The sequence below is a fragment of the Gobius niger genome (assembly GCF_951799975.1).
Source record: "Gobius niger genome assembly, chromosome: 3".
NCBI lineage: Eukaryota > Metazoa > Chordata > Actinopteri > Gobiiformes > Gobiidae > Gobius > Gobius niger.
The window spans coordinates 18,663,537-18,685,697 of NC_136854.1; the positions used below are offsets into that span (position 1 = coordinate 18,663,537).

Here is a 22,161-nt window from a genome sequence, read left to right on the forward strand (position 1 = left end):
GACTTTCAGTTGCTGCTGCCATGTGGTCCATAGAAAGTTGGGAAATGATTGGGAAAAAAAAGAAATAAAAAAAAAAGACCATCATGAGGTTAATTTGGAAGAGACATCCGCACCAACAACCATGAACCAATGGTTTGATTCCTACAATGGGCACTGCACACTGATAATCAACTCTCATCTTTAACATTCACTTGTGAGCTGTACTACTCAATAATGCAACTCATTGTGGACCGCATGGCTGCAGCAAAGGTCTCAATCCATTATCTTCAAACAACCCCAACACGTACATAACACTCTTTGACGCGATAAGGAAGGTGGAACAGCAGCTTCTTACAAAAAATATATATAGTTTAAGAGTAAATTGCATCATAAATTTTGTAAAACATTTCCACCCTTGTTCCCTTCGGCCACTGGTGCGCTCCTCAGCGGGCTACATCTAATTCTCCTTAACCTGCGCTAAGCTACACTACACTAACCAGGCTAGAAGGGAACGCAGCATGTAGCGCTATGGCCCGCGCTGCAGAAAAACTCCCATTATCATTACCACAATACAGATTATTGTCACGCAACTTGCTAATAATTAACAGATGTCCGATTAAAACTTGCACCATAGCTTGGAAACAACTTGTGTCTTATTATTATTTTTTTATCTTTTTTTTGCAAACACTTCACTAATCACTGGCTCAGATATGTGATACATTATTACTATCCATCAATTACGCCCCTGCCAAGAGAAATGCCAAAGGATTGCAAGTTTGTTGATAAATCAAGGCTCGCTGACATCCCAGATTTTTGCAGCCAACTTTGGTATTTACAAGTATTTCTACGGTTGAACGGAGAGAAGTGAAGTCTGCCATTTAAAGTGGAAAACAATAAAGAAAAACATGCTTTCGGAGGAACAACTAATAGCACATGGACGTTTTAGCATGTGTGTGTGTGAGTGAAATGCATCTATCTAAAAGGTTTTCCACAAAGTACGGTGCGTTTTGATCAACTCATCAAACCGAGACAGAAGCGAATGAGGACGACAGAAGTACGTCCCGTAGAAACCGCGGGGGTTAAGCGACAACAACAATTTTTCTTCACTGAAAAGTTTTACAGCTCGATTGCTTTTTGTTTTTCGTCTCCTTTCGCGCATCTGGCGTGGCCGCAGGTTGGGACTCCCGTTAAAGCGGAATTGTTTAGAAGGAATGTTACGGTGAGAAGGTGGGCGGGCTATCACGGGGAGCGGGGATGCAATGAGCCGGGAGCTGAACCCTTTAGTTGGGCAGGGGCACCAGGACGTCCACATAGTTATTGGGGAAGAAGCCCGAGTTGCCGTGCAGCATGCCCTCTAGCCAGTTATCGTCGATCTTGTTGGTCAGGGTGATGATGTCGCCCTCCTTGAAGCCAAGCTCGCCCTCGTTCTCTGGGTCGAAATCGTAGAGGGCGCGACAGCAGGGCTGGTCCATGGGGGCTGCACAGAAAGTCACGATTTAGAAGGTAAACAGAGAAGGGTGTGGATGTTTTAATGGTAACAGCATGCAGCAAAAGCATTTAGAATTAAGCCTGGGAGAAGCTCACCTGGGGACCGCGCTACAAAGGGGGGAAAAGGACAGACACAAGAGAGAAAAAGAGAGACAAAAGATAGAATTGAGCAAAAGCATCAGCAAGAAATGACAGTGTACAACACAACGGACCAAAGAAAGACCGAACCGTTAGACAGACAATATCAACCCAGCCTTTGTATTCAATATCAAGGTTTGTCTTTGTGAAAACACAGCTGACATCTGGAAGGTGGATGCTTACTCCATCGTATAGTAGGCAAGGATTCATCGTCGGACCTAAGCCTGGGTTAATGAAGAGAATTGTTGCTTCAATTACTACCTATTCCTGTGACTTGAAAAGGCAATGGGTTTGAAATATATTGTTGCATTCTAATACTTTATCACAGGCTTTGCAGAGCATATTTCTAATTTCATGGTGTGAATCAACCACACGTATTGTTGTGTACAAAAGTAAATAAATACATCTAATAGTCCCCTGAATAGCACAGCCTAAGTCAACGTACAAACATCTCAAAGACTGGGTTGAAACAGTACAGAATTCCATAGACAGAGAGAAAAACACTTCCACAACACTTCATTAATAGAATGAAAATCAGAGCGGTCGAGATGTGACATCTCTTCCTGTTTCTCTTGCTCACCTGGGGATCTTGCTGCAAAGGGAAGAGGAGAAAACAGCACATTAGTCAAAAGGACATATTCACAGCAGTTGTGTTCGGAAGATGATGGAAAACCAAACTGCATGATGACGGAAAGAAAAAGGCGGAGAAATGAAATAGGTATTTGGGGAGGGTGAGGAAAAAAAAAATCAATATTAGACCAGAGGACAACAAAACGGAAACAGAAAGAGCAAAAGCCTCTGCTGCACATCTTCGTGTCATTATTTCCTCCACAAACTGCAGCCGCACTTTGCTATTTCTGTTTGGGAGAGATGGCCTGACAAATGAATATGAGATGCAGTGAAGCGATGGACTAAAAGATATGTATCCGGGTTCACTTAGGCTCACCTGGGGACCTTGCTGCAAATACAAAGAACATGAAGGGTGCGGAGGGGGAAGAGATGAAGAAGTCAGTTTAGGCCATGAATGCTGATTATGAGACGGATGCTGAATGCAACAGGATAAACTGACATGTATGACCTATCTCACCTGGAGACCTGGCACCTGCAAAAGCAACAGAGTAAAGGACAGGAGAGAGTGAAGAGGAACGCTTATTATTATGTCTTTGTTTGGAGGAAAGTCTTTAGAATACATAGAAAAAGATGGAGGGACATACAGATAAAATCAATACTGTATGTTGAATACATTCTCAAATGATTTATTATAATTGAAAAAGAAAGAAGCGATTTGATGTCACTTTAAAATGATAAAACTAAAAGAGCATGGTAACTGGGAAAGTTATTTACAGTCTGTATACTTGGTTAGGGTTGTGATAAATCATGCCAATTCATACACAACACATTGTCACCAGTATCATTTGAGAATTCAACATACAGAAGAGTAAAAAGTCACAAGAAGGAAAAGACTATTAGAAAAACGTTTGCAGACACTGACCTGGAGAGCGAGCGCCGCCGATCCCGCCATTGTGGTTCTCGCTAATGACTAAGTCCAGAGAGGTGCGGGGTTTGGCCACAAACTCTTTCCTGGGCTTAACAGAAGTGTCTCTTATCCTGTAATCGTTAAAGCAAAGCGTCAAAATCATCCGGGAAGAGATTTGTGAACAGAAGAAAATGTAAAAAAAACACACGTACCGTTCGTCGATCTGGCTCTGCAGAGACGTGAGGATCTCAGCTGCACGACTGTGGTACTGCACCTGAGCGTGGACCAGAGCTGCCAGCTGGCTCACCTGCTCGATCTGCGCACACAGGACAAGGATGAACCGGTATAAACTCTCAGACGCACAGGGTTGTGGGTTCTGAAACGGCCTATCGGAGTGGAGACATGCATATTGGTTTGAATTGCTCTCTGTAAAAGATGATTGAAAGATGGTTTATTTTTCGATGACGAGGGGCCTGCGAGACTGAGAGAGTTTGGTCAATTGATTTTATGTATTCAGATTAACAATGTGAAACAAAAATGCATAGGGGAGAGCGGGGTAATGTGATACAGTTTTTACATTGGCTCCCCTCAAGCTGAGCTAAAATTATGTATCAGTAAAATTAACACATTTCCCATTAATTCAGGATGTTGCCCAGCTATGGAAATGATTAGCATGTCTTCAGGACTAAGGACAATGAAAATATGACTGTTCTTAAAAAAGTGGTCAGGGTTAGGGTTAGGGCGTTAGGCGTTTACAAGGACTTTAGTTTAACAATTGTGTTAGACTTCTACCTGGACCGGACAAAATCTCGAGTTTCAGTGTCCTCTTTGATAAAAAGCCTACTTTCTCGATCAAAAAAGTTTAGTTGACCGTGCATTTTCTGAAGACAAAATTATTGTCAGGAGTGGAGTGATGAACTAAACTAACCTGAAGGCACAGAAACATGACAATAACTACTTAAAGTGCACATGACAGGTTTTAATGCTTTTGAAAATATGACTTATTTAGAAGGATAACATCTATTGCAAATTCATTAGTTGCATAATTATCATTTTATTTCAGTGAAGCGGTAATTTAATGAAGAAATGTTGGGCAGAAAAGTTATTTTCAATTGATTTTTTAAGCTGCTGACAGGAAGTGACATAGATAAAGGTAAAGTTCCATAAAGTTGAATGTATTGACTTAACATGGTTGGCGCGGCAACAGTTTAAAATTGTTTGCCTTCATCTATGTCACTTCCTGTCAGTGTCCAATGAGGAAGTGAAACTAGAAACATCACAAAAATGGTCAAACTAAAGTAAACTGGGTACAATCTTTAGCAAAATCTTAAATATGATTGTGTTACCTCATGTGTCATATGTACTTTAAGGATCATGCGATGTTATGCCACTTCCGTTACCAAAAGGATTCCACAACATTCCCCATGTGCAAAAGTGATGTAGAACAACCACTTGACCATTATTTGCACAATACTTACATCGCTTTCCAACAGGTTGAACATGCTCTGCTCAGCGATCTCCTTGGAGTCGTCAAACTTCTCGAGAGCCTGCTTGATCTCGTCTTCTGTCACTTTGCCCTGACGCTTTTTCTTGTAGTCGAAATCCAAGCGGCGGCCCTGCATCTTCTTTAGGTGATGCTATAAGAGGCGCATACATTCAATTAATATTTGCACATCTGACGTTTACATCCAAATGTCACTTGCAGACTGTTGATCTGATCATGTGATCGAGTGCTGCAGTCGTCCGCACCTGGATCTCTTTGAGGTCCTTTTCGTGGAGGTTCTGCATTGGATCGATGAAGTTCTGCTTCACCTCCATGTCCAGAGCGTCCTTGACCTCCGCCAGCTCACGCATGGCCTCCCCGGCTTCAATCAGAGCACCGCCTGGTGCAATCAAACAAACAGTGCACTCTATGAGCAGGCTATTCTCTCTGCCTGGCCTTCCAACAATTCATAACCACTCAATGTAATCTGTGTGAAAAATAATGTTCTATTCCTATTTTATAGATTGTATTGCTTTTGTATATGAGAGTAGGCTGCTCGGCAAAAAACAAGGTCCTTAGTGACAAGCTCACAAAAGAATTACTCACAGATTTGGCTGTCCAATTAAGGTACATATTCGATTCATTTCCATAAAAGATCTGATCCATACAAAAATAAATATACGAAAAGAGATTTCCTTTGTTCCTGTCTGACCCCCCCTCCCCCTGATATTCGTGTCATGCAACATTTGAAGCCTTTTAATTGACATTGCATGCTTTCTTCATATTACTTCCCAAAGTGTCCCCGGACTGCTCACCAAAGTTGGACTCCTCTCCCAGCTCGCGACCGAACCTCTGCATGGACTCTCCCAGGATGGCCTCAGTCTGTGTGTAGCCCGGGCCCTTCTCCTGACCGCGCATACGGGACATGGAGTTCATCATGCTCATCTTGGCTCTGGTGGCTGTCGGGAATCACAGGTCAGCACAACACACAATACAAGTACGTACGTGCATCATGTGAGTGCAATACCACCTGTTCAAACACTGACTCAAATGATAGCAGCAGTCAGCAGTAAAGGTTTGCCAGGGTGGGCTGTGATTATATTACAAGTTATACTCTGCAATTGCATGTGTAACATAATGTGAAGTTGTAAACATGATGGGTTTGTGGTAATTGTAGCTGATCTTGGTGCTAATATAAGGTGGCCAATTCAACAGGGATTGTGTTCTAAGACAGAAATGACCTGAACATTTGGCCAAACCAGAAATTATTACTATTAAGTTTGGTAAATACCAGATTACATTACCAATATTTAGAATTGAGTTGTAAAAAAATTGCAGTCATCTGAACATGTTTTGTTTGCATTTTTGTTTTCACAGGAAAGAACAATAAAAGCCTTAATGCCAATTCGATCAGGTTTTTGGATATACGTAATAGCATGATGACTTGGACCAAGGGTGTGTCCAGAGTAGACACTTTTCACTATGGTGGCCAAGAGGGGCCAATTAGTTATTTTATGACGGCACCAGGGACAGGCCTAGGCTCAGGTTTTTAAATTTTTCAGCAATTTTTTTTTATTGAGAAATGAAAACCTGAATTTCAGTGTGTCCAAGTCACCATATTAAACAGTACACTTTGATCATTTAACCACGATTGAATAGAATTCATAATTAACCATAGATGTAGCACCTCATGCCCTGAGTGGGGTGACAATTGGGCTGACCGCTCAGACTCCAGACGACAAAAATAACTTTAGTATTTCTCTTTTGTAAGTGTATCTTGTATGCAGTCTGTTTGGACTTTGTCACTGTACTGTTTGTTACCTGGATTGGGCTGCAGATACTCCGTTGTCTTGGTCATGATGTCCAGCACTGCCCTTGCTGTAGTATCCACTTTCTGTTGAGGATAACGAAAAAGACAAATTGTGGAAAGAGGCACAAAAGCAGCAGCAACAGGACGAAAGGGCAGTGTGTGGGCACACAGTCTGGTCATAACCGAAGGACACGGATAAAAAGTGCAAAGAATGAAAAGAAAGTGGCTTATTTATTTGCCTGAAAACATCCTGTATTATCAGACGCCGCGCAGCTCGGCCTCTTATTCGACCTGAAGACGTGTAACACAATAGCCCACGTGATCCAGCACTCGCAAACCCACTGCATGGCTTCAGCACATCACAGCCTGGCATGTGTTATTGCTCACAAAGTGAAAGAGCACAATGTGTTCAATTCTCAGCTGTCATCAGGCGCGACCATGTGACTATGTAAAAAGCAACCATTCTGGCAGAATAATCACAGGGTTAGAATGAGCTTGTATGGGTTGCAACGTACTCTGCGGTGAATGACACATCGCATCTACCCTATTTTGTATAAATCCTGGCTAACTCTGCAGTTTAATCTACAGCCCTACAGAGTAATGCATGTGAGCAGTCAGAAAAATATGAATCTGTGTCAAACATGTAGTTCTTACCTTTTCCATTTCAGTGAAGTCCTCATCGAGCTTTGTTCCTTCAGCGCCACCAACTTTCTCACTCACTTTCTGCAAAACAAATAGAAATGCACACATTAGAACTCTGCTGAATATTATATAGATATTTATTCTGATAAAAGCGTTGTGGCTGGAGCTCTGGGCTTGATGCTGCTGACCTTGTGCAAGTATAGCCAGAACAAGTTGGTATCAAGGCAACCGTCCACTCACATGTTCTTCAAGGCCCATTTAGAGACACATGCACGGGAGAGGAAGTGCTTCATGGATACTAGCATTAGTATTGATTGTACTGCTTAAATAACGGAGCGATAGAAACAATTAATGCATGCTTCCCATTTTTGGTACTTGTGGGTGATGGTCTAGTATAAATAGGGATGGACCGATCCAATACTGGTATCGGATATCGGAGCTGATACTGGATAAAATATCGGGTATCGGCTAAAAACACAACTTTTACCGCCTAAATCTAAGTGAATATGGGCATGCAGTATATAATTTTAAAGGGGAGAACCATGGGGAATTCAATCACTGAGTTAGTTCTAACCTCTGCAAAAGTATTTTTGATCGGCGTGCAAAATTCCGTGGTTAGCAGCAGTATGCTAAATCTAGCGGGAGCTAACGCTAATGCTAACAAAAACTAATCAAGGCTGGGTCAGAAACTATGATAGAAATACCTAAAGAAGCCTAATAAAGATATAACTGATCGTTTGTAATGATCAGATCACTTTATGTGAGTTGTTTATATTAATGTAACCTAAAGCCTGTCATATACCCAAGGATATTTAGTGAAGAAAAGTCCAGTGATCCTTTTTATCCAAGAGTTTATCAATAGATATAATTGATCAGTAATATCATGACAATAAAATATGACTATATTGAGCTTAAAATGGAGAAAAGAGGTCTATTCAATGTTTCACTCAGAGAAAGATTCTTTTAAGAAAGTCTCTTGGTATCGGTAAATATCGGATATCGACAGATACTCAAACCCAAACATCGGTATCGGTAGCAAAAAAGCTGGATCGAATGCAGGGTTGACATATATGCAAATGAAACAACATGACATCAAGTATTTCTGATCAGGAAATAAACAGCATTAAAGCATAGATCAAAATAACTGAGAATTAACAGCTACAAACACATAAATAAACTAAGAGGTTGGAATACTGACAAAAAAAAAACTGAACTAAAATAAAATCAGCCCCATCTTAGTATAAATCCATGTTATTGTTGCTGTTGGCTGGAGACAAGACTGCATCTCCATTCCACTGCATTTGTCCGACCTTGCGCTTTACTGATCACCACGCCTGTTTAATTATTCATACGCGCAGATAGTGATTCAGACTCTGGTGACACACGGTGCTCTGGGAAGGAAAAGGTCAGCCGCTCTTAAGTTAGCACTCGGCATTATTTCTGGTCAACTGACGTTTCCTCAAACGATCCCGGTGTGGGCGGCAAAAAGGTGCAGTACCATAGTATCTGTGTTTTACGTGACAGTTTACCAGCCAGACAACATTCACTTCCAGGGTCAAGTGAGTGGAATGAGTAGAGCACGATTAAAGTGATTCAAAGTGCTAGATAAAATGACAAGGCGGCAAATTAAATCCATAAAGCAAAACAAAGAGTGTACATACAATACTTTAAGTTGTCAGTGTTTTCAGTGTTGATTCAAACATTGTTGCCTGTCTCACATCTTCAGCAAGACCGTTCCAGATTCGACCACATATTTATCATATTTTTTTGCACACTTATATGATTTCATTACGATCATACATACACCAGCGCCCTACCCTATAACCAAACACCGACAGATGGAGAGCACTCGATGCAAGCGGCACAGAAGGCAGGCAGTCTCCCATGGCTGCTGGCCTTTTCAAATGACAATGTCAAACTCATCGCTCAAAACACACAGACTCTATCACCATTAGAGACAGCTGTGGTTGTGCTTCTTAGTGATGGGATTTACGATTCCATGACAGGCCGATTCTCATGTTGTTTTATTTTAGGATAAGCCTGCCTGATGACTTGCAATATGATCATTTACAGCTGAGAGGGACATGTTTTTGTGTATCACAATCATCCAAGTTTCAAATCAAATTTTGCCATAATTGAAGAAAACAAGCTGCACCAGTTATGCAAATCATTTTAGTGCAAAAATTTAGTTTACGTCAATATAAAACTGCAGAGGAAAATAGAAGGAAAGGGAGTTGGTGAAGCGCGTCGACAGCTATCCGCCATGATGGACACTTCAGCTCCCGGCCTTTTGAAGATCCGGATACAGCTCACTCCCTGGGGCTTTGTCTAAGGAGAATATTTGTAGCACTACCCTGCAATTTAGCTATGGGCCTTGAGGGGGCAGCAGTCTGACACAATAAGGCCAGACAGGAGCCTCAGAGAGAGACCGAGGCACCGGGGAGAGAAAGACATTTTTCTAGGCAATGTCACAATGGCTTAAGAATTCGCACACCTCTGCAGGGGATTTGTGGACTATCATTCAACATGTATGTACAGAATAAAGTACATGTGTGACAGGCAGCGGAGGGCTTTGCGGCAGCGCTAAGCCGGTGCCAGCGGTTTGTGCAGTCTCAGAGTTAAAGGATTGCTGCTCTATGAGTCACACCAGCAGCAGTCCTTCCTGATTCCACCTCCGAAGATTAATATTCCGAGAGCAGCGGAAAACTCATGCAGATGCCTGGAGGAACTCGGGCATTTACTACTTCATGTATTTTGAAGAAATGGGCCTCTTGCAATTTGGGGAAACGTCTCCAGACGCTAGAGAAAATAAACTGTTAAAAGAAACTCTGCGGAACGTTCCAGGTGATACGTTGCTACATAAGAGCAAAAAGACTGTCATCAAACTTTAAATGGAGATAAACATGCCAGCAATAACAAATATGATCCCATTACGAACGCATGGCTTTCCTGTCAGTAAACAAGAATAGAAAAACAGTGGCACATTTTGCATAGTCAGTGAAGGATCTTGCCAAAAGATAAACAACAGTGTGACTTGGGGAAACTGAATCGGGAGAAGAAAAAAAGAAGAAAACATATGGTTTCATGGTAAACAGTGAATAAAGCCTGTCCAACAGAGTATTCACACGGAGGGAATTTTAGACACTGCAGTTCAGCTAGCAACTACTGTACATACTATCGCCTCATATGTTACCAGTCATTAGCCTCACCTGCACACCCCTACAACATCTGCACGTCTCCTGGGACTGGTCGCCATGGAGACGGGATCCTGCACGGAGCACGTGTATTTTCCTGTTCTCTCAGCACTTCGCTCTCGCTCTTCATCCTTGTCAGCGCCCGTGATCAAAGACTAACAGGCAACACGCGGCACCAAGACATCATTAACACTTAGTGGATAACGAGAAATCGAGCGGCACAACTTTGAAAAAGCAAAGAAACCAGTGATGGGCTGAAGTGTGTGTGTGCCAGTCACACAAGTGCCATTAGACTACTGCTTTCTCACAATGAATGCGATATGGTATGCAATCTGAATACATCCAACAAGTGTGAGCGGCACGATGGCACAGTGGATAGCGTTGTGCTTTATAGATTTAAGGTCCATGGTTTAATCCCTGGGCCACATGGGGCCTCTCTGTGTGAGGTACCTGCTAGGCCATTCACTACAAACATGCTGAGAGAGTGTGTTTGAGAGTGCAAGTGGGGGACAACGGATGGATATTAGCCCATGGCTACAATCCGCTGTGGCATGTTTGAGACCTATGTGTGTTGATTAACTGCAGACCACATAAATTAAATAAACAAACAAACAAATATTGACTTTTCCATTGCAAATTAGTTTTTGAAATGTCTGGGTCAATGGCGGAGCACAATGCCATTAAACGTGAATCCATTTCCATTCTTTCAATGCACAGACGGGTCAGTCCATCTCAGATCACCCAAAAAAATAGCATTTTTAAACCTCACCCTCTCCAATTTTTGTGAAATTTGGCATATATGTAATCCATGGCAACATGGCTGAGACAGCTGTGACATTTTCATTGACTTTTTGATTGTGATTGACATTATATCTTGGAATAAATCAATCTGAGGCACTGTGTATATAAATTAATGGAATTGTACAGAACGGACTGTGGATGGATGTCTGGAGGAGTGGGTATGTCAACTTCTACCTGGTATTGCATGAAAATGAAAAAGAAAACCCCTCCAGTTTTTTTATATGTTGTAGTTGACACATAGGGCTACATTTTTCCTATGGCGTCGGAGAGTTTGGGCGTGTCCCACAGGGTCAATTTCAAGATCAAAATATAAGTACAAAGGTAATCCACCTAAAAAACACCAAAATACACGAACAAATGTCACATTTAGATTCCTCGTGGTCTCCCCTTTACAGACATACCTGTTTTTTGAAAATCGGACCAGTGGTTGCAGAGTTACAGCAAATTGAAAGTAGGCGGCCACAGCCTTTTTCGCGAAAAAGTGAAAAAATGAAAATGCGATATCTCGAAAACCGTTGGTCCGATTAGTTTAAAATTTGAAATGTTGGCTTTTCTGACCATGAATTACATATATACCAAATTTCACAAAAATTGGAGAGGGTGGGGTTTAACTCATCGGGTGAACTGAGATGGACTGACCCAGACATACATTAGGTTGCGTATATGACATTTTTTATTTATTTAACCTTCATTTAACATTCTAGAATTTGAATTCTGATACAGATGGGCTGAGTGTGGTTCACTGTTTTTGTAAGAGATAACCAAAATCCACATCATCTTTTTGTTGTTGTTATTGACTGGTTCCAGATTTGTCATATTGATGATCTCATGCTTGAAGTCCATTGAAATGATTGACAAAAAACACCTCCACCTTTTAATACTATAGCGAAAAACAAACAAAAAGCAAACAAACCCAAAGCTCACTTGTGCTGACTGGGAAGGCAATCACCTTTGTGCCACCAGAGTAAAGAACCTTAGCCATCTCTTTCACTTTATATGCTGTTTTGTAATAGGACTCCTGCACTACAAAGTCACACCAACATTCTTTCAAAATTCATTGACATCTCACTCTCCGAACACTTTCTAATGAGCCTTCTGAGCTGATTCTGAAACTCGAAGAATAGAGTGACGTTTCATTTTGTCGCTTCAGTCTATCCGGTTATTTTAGACCCATAATGGCTTCTGCCTGTAATGAGTTTGTGTAATGATTGTCACGAGCTTCTGTGCTGTTAGATATCGACACACAAAGAACAAGAGAGGGGGCCCGGCGTGAAGTTCACTCAGAGGAAGTGTCCACAGCAGAAGAGGCTCTGGTGATTAAAGGCAGAGAGCAGGAAACTCGGAGTCAAGAGGGAAATGCACCAAGGGCTTTTTGCATTCAGGCTAAAAGCGACGCATTGAGGGGCTCACAGCTGCACATACGTATCTGCAATTCAAGCTGGGATCATGGAGAGTAGTCTGAGGATGGGGAAGTCAGATGGGAAAGTACCCTGATACTTTAACTTATTGATTCTTGCTATTCTTACGTTCAAGTTAAAGCAGTACTAAGTAACTCATGCCCCTAGAGGCCATAAGCGCCACTGCAGGTGTCTTAGCATGTTGCATTTTTTTAATCATTAATTGTCTGTGAGAGTAAATACTACGCTGACAGAAAAGATAAAGGGAGAGAGGGATATACATACAATTACACAATGGAGATAATTTTTTTCACTCAAACTTGGCTGTAAATTCTGTTTAAGCGGTGCTAGCCCGCACTTAGCTTTGCCTGTGTTAGACTGTTAGCTTCTTGTTCGTGATTCTATTAGTGTGTATTGGTGATTCCGACTTGGTGCAGGCAAAGATGCAGGTGTGGATTTCTGGCCAGAGACACCAGGGATCATCCCATTAACACTTGTATTACCCCAAGAGGGATTTTATGGTAAACAAGTTACTTAGTACTGCTTTAACAATGCTCAACAGTTGTTATAGGACTAGAGTAAATGTTAAGTTAAGTAAGAAACACTAGCAAATAGTGGTGTTAGCACATTGTAAATGATCAAGCATCACACTGTCAATAAACAGAAATTATGCACCCATATATGTGCTCTACAATGAAATGATCCCAAATAGTGACAGACTTCCCTTATGCAAAGTACTGTCAATAAAAACTCAGCAATAACACCACCACTGGAGAAACTGTAAAGAGCTAAAAACAGCAAATGGTGCAAAATAGAACAAACAGCATGGTGCTGCTGCATTCAGGCTAAAAATAGCTCTTTTTGGACCACACCGCTCGCACTTGAGTCATCAGAGGCATTAAAAATTCAGGTGCTATGTGCCGTAGTCATACAACGGAGCAGAGTAAGTGGAGTGCTTATTTATAGCCATGACGAATAGAGACAGAAAGGGAAAGGTGATAGATAAAAACCGGAGACTGAACATAATGGAGGGGAAGAAACACGACAGCAGTTTAGCATGAACACAGTAGCAAAGCCATTTAACTTTGTTGTTTTGCTTTTCCCCAAAAAATCTGATTACGTGCCATGCCAGGTGCCCTTCCTGACACACTCTGCCTGCTAATCTGAGTGCAAGAAGGTCCTGGGTTTGACTCCCAGACCGTGCGTGGCTCTCTGTGCAGAGTGTGCATGTTCTCCCTTTGTCAAGAAGGGGTTTCCTCCTCCATGTGCTTTTCTCTGATCTACCCAAAACATAAATCCTCAATGAACAAAGATGTGACTCATTCAGACCGCTTTAAACAACCTAATCCAAATAAGCAACTCATTTATAACATTAGTCTGAATACAGTAGATTACAATATCCAGGTGTGGTAAATTGATAACAAGAGTCAATCAGCTATCTGGGTTTTACATACTCGTTTTTTGCGCTTTCATGTGAAGATCCAAGTACAGCAGGAAGGCCCTGATAAGCATGGCTAACACAGGGAACCATTGGGGAGCGGTACGGACTGTCACCTCCTCTCAGCGCAGCACACATGATGGATGACTGTGTCTGTGACTTACTGCACATGGGGCAACCGTGACGCGAGACAGCACTTTCACCTATAGACTCACTGAATCATGATATAAAAAGCCAGGGAGGCCACGGAGTGCAATTCCTGGAGTGAATCGAGTTTGCATGGTTTTCCTGGGTCTGTGTGGGTTTCCCCTGGGTACTATGGTTTCCCTCGTCAAGCTAAAAAAGAAAGAAAACAACAAAACACGCCAGGCCGATCCTCCATCTTGGTATTCCTGACCAAACTGACTCTGGAGATGAAAATCTGGAGATGCTCTGATTTGAAAGCCTTTAAATAATGCAGTAATAACAAAACTAGTTTATGTCAATATTTTTCTCTAGTTTCATGACCTTTCTGAGCTCGACTTGAAGAACTGCGGCGCCTTCACAAAGATGGCTGACGCATGTGGAATCACCAACACCTTGTATGGGAAGAATAAATCTGTCATTGTGCGCCCTGGAGGTGCTCAAACGTCACAATCTCATCGGTCTTCATAATCCCTGCCTTCACTCAAAACCCCTGCTACCACTGACTGGGCTGTCCCATCCCCGCCTCCCATTCTCTACAGGGGAAAGGACGGCACAAGGTGAACGGAGTGAGTTATCCTCACAGGGAAGAAGACAGACAGTTGGCTTCTGGGCCGGAAAAAAAAATGGCTGCAGTGTCGTAAATGGTGCGTAGCTTCTGATGTCAAGAGTGAAGCAACGTCATACAACCTCCTCGAACAAGGACGAGAGAAGGAGGGATGTGTTGCATAAAGGTAGGGATTCCAGGCTTGGCAGCAATCCACATTACGTATTAGTCATTTTTATTTATGTTTGTGGAGGGGGACAGGTATTATTGAACATGATTTGCTGAGCAGGTAATTCTCTGATATTCCTGTCAGAGAGCTAGGTGATATTTATAGCGCAAAACAAATAGCCTAATGTAGTCTGTAGTCCCAGACTTTACAGAGTGAATCTTAGGCTTTACAACAGCAGTGGTAACAGAGGAGGGCAGAGAAACTAAAATAGCTAAAAGATCAGACTGACGAATGTTAACAAATCATAAACTCAAGGTAAAATAGCTCTTAAAGGCACACTGTGTAACATTTAAAGCAGTACTAAGTAACGTGTTTACCTTAATAAATCCTTTTCGTAGTCCCTGTGGGGGTAATACAAGTGTTTATGGGATGATTGGAGGGTCTTTCATCTCTCCCTGGTGTCTCTGACCAGAAAACCATGTTTGCAACTTGACTGCCACCGGTGCGGAGAAAGCAATACACACTAATGGAATCACGAAGAAGAAGCTAACAGGCTAACGGGCAAAGCTAACTGCGGGCTAGCGTCACTTTAAACAGTATTTACAGCCAGGTTTGAGTGAAAAAATGTTTTTCCATTGTATAATTGGATGCACAGTATCCCTCTCTCCCTTCGCCTTTCCTGTCAGCGTAGTATTTACTCTCCAATACAATTAATAAGTTAAAAAATGGTAACTTGCTACGACACCTGCAGTTGCGCTTATGGCCTCTAGGGGGAAGAGTTACTTAGCACTGCTTTAAGACAACACTGTTGACAGCAACATGAAACACCCTCCCAACGGCCGGCTGGGCACAGACAATGCTATTTTTGCAGCGGGAAACTAAACAATGGATTTGGCTGGCTTTAGTCAACATCACCATGGAGACGAGCTGGTGATGTCCCCGCTCCCAGTGAAGGTACAAGTCAGGTCTTTTGTAGAGGGGAGCCGCTCACAGCAAACACACATTTATATTTTAGATTTAAAATATATATATATATTTTTCAACTGTAAAAATAGCTGTAAGAAAAGAAATGATTTCTATTCTATTTATTGGGTGAAATGTTGTGTGGTGTGGCTTTAAGCTCTTAGCCTACACCTGAACCAAGCCCATTTTCTCCAGTTTGGCTTCACCCAAATCTAAAAGCTTCTTGAAAAATAGCGACAAAAACGAGAAGAAAACGAGGATGAAAACACAACAAAAAAGCGTCAAAAGGAGCAAGTGACAAAAGAATAGCAAAAAGCAACAAAAATATGACAAAAGTGATGAAAGTGCAGCAAAAAGTGACCTAAAACTCATCAGAAAAAGTGGCAAAAATGTGACAAAACGGGATACATTTTTTGTTGCTCTTTTATGTTTTGTTTTGTTGAACTTTTGGTTGCTCTTTTGAAGCGTTTTTGTCATATTTTAGTCGCTTTTTGTTGCTCTTTTGTAGCGTATCAGTTGATTGTTCACCCTTGTTATATTCTCGTTTTAGTTGCTATTTTCAAGAAGCTTTTAGATTTGGGTGAAGCCAAACTGGAGAAAATGTGCTTGGTTCAGGTGGGGGTAAAGAGGTTAAGAGAAGGTCCAGGAAACAACCACATTTTCCATACATATCAACATGTTGTATCACATATCAACAAAAAGGTGCAACAAAATAAAATGGCTTCCTCTTCTGGATGCCCGACATGTGATTCTACTGTAATTCTGTTACATCAAAGTATACAGGGAACCCATGGTGGGAACAGCAGCAGATGAGCATGAAGAAGAGGTAGGGATTTACCTGTATATTGACATTCCATGTACGTACTGTATAGGTGAGAGTCACATCGATCAATCAAGAGAGCTCTCAGGTCTTTAATATAATGACTGACACATTATTTTCAAGTGATCACCTACTGGATTTACTTCATCGGCGCAGTAACTATAAGAAATGGCACTGTAATACGTTTTATCATTTCAGAACGTGTCAAGAGTGTTTGTCGATTCCATTACCATTCAGAGCTGTCCGTCAGGGAACACGATCAAAAAGCCTGTGGGCGGGTTCAGCATCTGTCTGTCACTCACACATGTCAATCAATGTGACACTCGTTCAAGAGACAGACTGTATCCAATAGTGTTATTTGCACACTATTTTAGAAAACCAGGAGTTGTAAAGTCCAGCCTGTTGCACTCGAGCATGTGCGTGTTTGTGTGGACTGATCTTTTCGCTGTGACTTTAAACAAACCATTGGGGGTGGAATAAATAAAACAGTCAAACTCCTCCTGGCACAAAAAAAAAAAAGAGAGAAAAAAAGTCCTCGTCACATCAAAGCGCAGCGTCATTTCGAAATGTCAGCGATGGAGTTCAAAGACGCTCTTGAACGGGGTCTGCATGTGTATTATGTCTAATTGGTTGCGCTTTACTCTACGGCACTAGCATGGTATTATCATGGAAATAGCACGGTAAGTATAGGGATAATGAGGGAGTGTGGCTTAATGCGAACGACATTTTCATATTCTCCATACTTATTATGAATATTTGACATAAAGCGGAGTGAAATGTTGTGCACAGTCCCCATGCTATTATTGCACCACCCTGCTATTACCGTTTTGTGAGGCAAATTGCTACCATTGCATTGAGTAACACCGAGATGTGACCGTAATTTGCGCTGTCTAGTAACCACCCATCCCTGCTGTAATACGGATTCAGAAATAAAAAAGTGTTACACAGGAAGTTCCAGTCTGGTCTATATTTACCTCCGACTGCAGACTGGTAGTATTTCCTGTGCTAAAAGCGTCCCCGCACAGATTAATGAAGAACACCAGAACGGGCTTTTAAACTGCAGCTTTTACGCCTCTGTCGGGTAATAGCATTAAACACCGGAGCTGGAGGCGTCCCGGGACACGCTCTGGCACACAGAGCTGCCATTGTTGATGTTCAGCGGAAGTCGAGGATTAGACGATGGAGCTCTGTGTGCAGGGGGATCGAATTGTCCTCGTCATACCTGGCCATCCACAATACCTCATAAAGCATTAGTCTAGCTTAGGGAGGCTCTTTACATTGTGTTTACAGATATCATTATGGATGCTGCAGCACGAAAGACACCAACACTATGACTGAGATCTATACTGGCAATCCACATTAATGAGCAAAGACTTAATCCACTGGATCACTGTTGGCCACCAAACCCCAGTATAGAAGATACAGTGTGAATATTTCAAGCCTGCCAGCCTTATGGTGTAATAAAAATAACAGGATGTTGTGGGCGAGGGGTCAAATTATGTGGAACACAGTATCACATTCAGGATGTGAAGTGATAATAACAGTCGTATAGCATTTTATAATAGAAAGACGTACACTTGGATTCCGCTTGAGGTTATTTAGGTTACAACACAGGTCCGTTAAAATGTACTGCAAATATAAATGAATTAGTGGCTATGGCAGTTTTAAGCAAAGCTAGAATTCTGGAGAATGGCCATCATCCATATAGGCCTATATAACAAGAAATAACAAGAGTGGTTTGTCGCTGATACACAAACACACAACAACCTCTGCCAGGCCTCTTCATCCCGATGCGCAGTAGTAATTTCTTAGTATTAGTATTATATGAACACATAAAATGCAAGTGTTATATGCAAAAAATATATGTTTTTTAATATGAGAAATCAAAACTATAGTAACAATAGCTGCATCTATTTTTTCCAGGACATCCACAATGACAACTGTGAAACTGTCTCCAAACACATACAGTAGATAGTGCACAGATATATCCAGTGGATCTCTGTTTACTTGGAGAATCTATAAATAAATAACAGATTTGATCTTTAAATTATTCAGTCAAATAGCTCTTTAGTCATTAATATTACAGTTAAACACTGCACCAGCAACACCTGACCTTATTCTGAGACTGCCCACTGTGCCAGCCTCAAGTCCAGACTGCTCTGAGACGAAAATACCTTTAAATTAGCTGTAGAATATTTACATCATCCCAAATATATTTTATTAAAGTTGTTCTGTCCAGCACCCGTCACCACATACTACGTCATGCCGCACAATCTGACGTGTCTCCAGTGATGACACATGTGGTTAGCTTTAGCATGCGTCACATGGCACCCAATGTGAGACAGACAGGGGAGCGAGCCCTCCCCCTCTTGCGGCTGCTGTTCTAATCCCGGCCCGAGCACACCAAGGCCCGGCTTTAAATACGCGGTGCTGGAGGAGGAGGAGGAGGCAGATTAAAATGACAGGAGTGATTAGCGAGGCTATTAGAAGGAGAGACTCGCTGTAGGACAACACCCAGAGGGAGGGACCGGGTCTGACAACACACAAATGTTTGTTCACTGAAAGAGGCAGGTGTTGGGGAGGGAATATCTTAGGTTTACTCACTTTCAATGGAATAAATCAATTACCCAGGATGTAAGAGCCGTAATTGTGGTTGGACAAGTGACAGTATTAGTGAAACCTAAACATTAAATTCTTTACTTTTAATTGTTATTTATCCAGTCAAGACTTTAGTCAAGTCAAGATTTTATAGAAGCGATGCCTCTGGTCCCAAACAAAAGAACACTAAAGGAGCAAAGGTGCCAAAAGGTGTCAGTGAGAGTTACCAAGTGTTTAAATGCGTTATGTAACAATGCCAAAAAGATCGTGCACTCACTTCACTTCACCTCACCTTCACACAGCCCCGGGTTTTTGCTATTTGCTTTGTCACATTATACATGCATCACTGAGGGCACTGTATGCAGTAATACTCTGACTCAATCCAAGATACACAGTCGTAACCCCTGACCCCAGCTCACAGGGACTTCTAAGGACATGGAGATGAAGGAGTATTGAACATGTTCTGGAGTAAACCTTAAAACAGCACTGGTGCACTCGTCCAATCATCACCATGCTCCAAAGTCCATACAATCAGAGCTAAAGAGGTCTCAGTTTAAGTCCATAGAGCAAAGTCATTTTGTATCCATCTTTATTGTGAACGAACAGACAAAATACTGAAAAGTATCGATAAGTAATAATTAATGCTGTCTATACAGGCCATAAACAAACAAAAAAATGAATTAGCAAGGGAGACGGGGAGCTCTTTTGCTGCTGTGTGCAACAATATGCTATTTCTATTCTATTCTCTTCTCTTCTCTCTGGGTAGTCAGCAGAGAGTACTGTTTTGCTCCATGAATAAAATGATAACAAGGCTCCTCTGTGTGAACCATGAGATAATTACACTAATCAATTGTACATTTTTTAAAAGGTTAATTCAACATACACTTTACATGTACATGTCACATGTGCCTGATTTCTATATCAATTACAGTTTCTCGTTCAGATTTTACTTCAGAGAAACCAGTGAAAGTGAAATGAAAGGTAAATTCTATGTCACAATTTTAAAGTTCACATTGCACACTATTGTACTACTATTCTACTTCTATGATAGACTATTGCACTATCATTGCACACCAGTATATGCGCTGAATCCTCTGTCCCACCAGAATCCCTTCTCAACATCTCCTTCAGACCAGCACTGCTCACCACATGTTCACCACATGTTCACCAGTGAGACCAGTACACCCTTGACCCAGACTGGATCGATCACATAGTCTCTCTATGCTGCTTTCCTGACCTCTATGGAGGTTCTAATCTGATTTGTAAGCCTCTGCACGCCTCTTATGTAACAGCGAGATGAGTGCGTATGTATGAGTGGAGCTATGGACCGCTGGCTACACACAGGGAGGTGGGGGGAACCAGCTGGCACCCGAGTGAGTGAACGTGGCGTGCCAGGGAGCTTCGTGATGACGGCGAGACAAAGATGGAGGATGAGTAAACGCACACGCAATGCTGATTGTGGAAGGGATTTCTCTGAGCTGTGCAGGGGAGAGTATACTGCTCAGGACAAATATATCACATCTAATTACAGGGCGTGACACAAGCTGCTATTACACAAGGTACTCGAGTAATTGTTAGACACATCAGTGCAGCTAATTAGCAAGTGCAATACATGGAATCTATGAAACTGATCTGATCACATCTCAGCAAAAGGACATGCAAGTACAGACAGGCCTGACAGAGAGGGGATAAGACACAGAAAAATTAACAACGGCAATACAATTTTTACAGTACAGATGACTCTCAGCTTCATATCCAGATATCCAGAATGCTAAAATGCAGTAGGCTCTACCTTACTTTCACATTGTATGACTAAGTGAGCCCGTCTTTTTTTCACAGCAATTTCAATGTGTGAAGCAAGAGTCCTGTCGACAGCCCCACAATTACGGGACAAGCCCTTCAGAGCTAAAAATATTCCCGTCACCCTGACAAAGACGCTCAATGTCCTAGTCCACAATGTGTGATCTGCTCTCATGCTCTCGGACGACATGCTTAGTTACTTTCTAGAGATAATTTGATCTAAGGTCACTTGCTTTATGAGTTTTATTTCTCAATTGTCTAACTGTTTAGGGCCTTCTATTGTTGAGACCTGTGACTCATTGCTTACACAGTTCTTTAACAGAGGATTAAGGGTTGTGTTTGACTTTTAAATGCATCTCTCTAATGCGAAAAGAATCCATTTCGAACCAGGCTCAAGAGAGCAATCATTCTACAGCTAATCTTAAGAAAATAACACACTATGGAGGCAAAAAAACGGAATATTTAACTATTGACTTGTAAAATCCAATATTATGTAGTCAAATGATCAAAGAAACAGAAAGAAACTAGAGCTGTAAAGTAATCTGGTGTAGTGTGTGTCCTGGTTCCAAGCTCAGATAGGTCGAAGAGGAACATGTCAGGGAGGGAAAGTCATTTAAAGAAATAATGTAGATGGGATGTATTGATGACAGTCCAAAAGTTGGCATTTTGATAACAGAGCAGGTCAGTGCTTTGTCCTGCCCTTTAGCAAGACACTTCTCTTCACTGTCTGAGTGTGAATGCAGGACAATGGATGCTACTTAGCAGGGTAACGCCTATTCCCCGTTTGTGTTTTATTCCTATGGAGAGTTAGCCAAATCTTGTTGAAATAAATAAACAGTACGTGGCAGAAAACAAGCAGCTGATGGATAATCACTCTCAACAAATTAAACATTTACACAGCATATAAATACTTCACTTTTGGGTTTAACTGGAGCTGTTTTAGCCTTGAAGCTAAAGGCTAACACATTTTTTTCACTAACAAAGGATGTTAGGTAGAATAGCACCTCATCTGAAATAATTTCCACACTCGGCTTGACGTTTATTTCCTCATTTAAAAATAAATAAATTGTATTTTATTGTTAATTCACGTTAAAAGTTGACAGGGAGTAGTCTTTACCTTACACTAGCCAACAAGATTAGCCAAAAACATTATGCATGAGTACTAGGCTTTTCATGAACCAAATAAAAAAAAAAGATTAAAAATGCAGTCTTGAGCCGCATGAAGTCATGGGTC

General features: G+C 41.6%; 1 protein-coding gene across 3 annotated transcripts in view; it reads right to left on the reverse strand.

Moving 5' to 3' along the window:
- Positions 1-638: 638 nt before the first annotated feature.
- sh3gl2a (SH3 domain containing GRB2 like 2a, endophilin A1) overlaps positions 639-22,161 on the reverse strand; it is a 37,218-nt gene continuing 15,695 nt past the window's right edge. The window contains exons 2-10 of one of the 3 annotated variants that reach the window (XM_079553865.1): positions 7,030-7,098; positions 6,387-6,459; positions 5,381-5,524; positions 4,832-4,965; positions 4,561-4,719; positions 3,295-3,398; positions 3,098-3,213; positions 2,693-2,707; positions 2,056-2,563 (exon numbers count right to left, since the gene is read on the reverse strand). In XM_079553865.1, the coding sequence (XP_079409991.1) occupies positions 2,538-2,563; positions 2,693-2,707; positions 3,098-3,213; positions 3,295-3,398; positions 4,561-4,719; positions 4,832-4,965; positions 5,381-5,524; positions 6,387-6,459; positions 7,030-7,098 (840 nt within the window). In that variant the 3' untranslated portion in view covers positions 2,056-2,537. Of the gene's footprint in view, positions 1,457-2,052; positions 2,708-3,097; positions 3,214-3,294; positions 3,399-4,560; positions 4,720-4,831; positions 4,966-5,380; positions 5,525-6,386; positions 6,460-7,029; positions 7,099-22,161 lie in introns of those variants that run through there. The other 2 variants (XM_079553863.1, XM_079553864.1) reach the window with 2 other exon arrangements.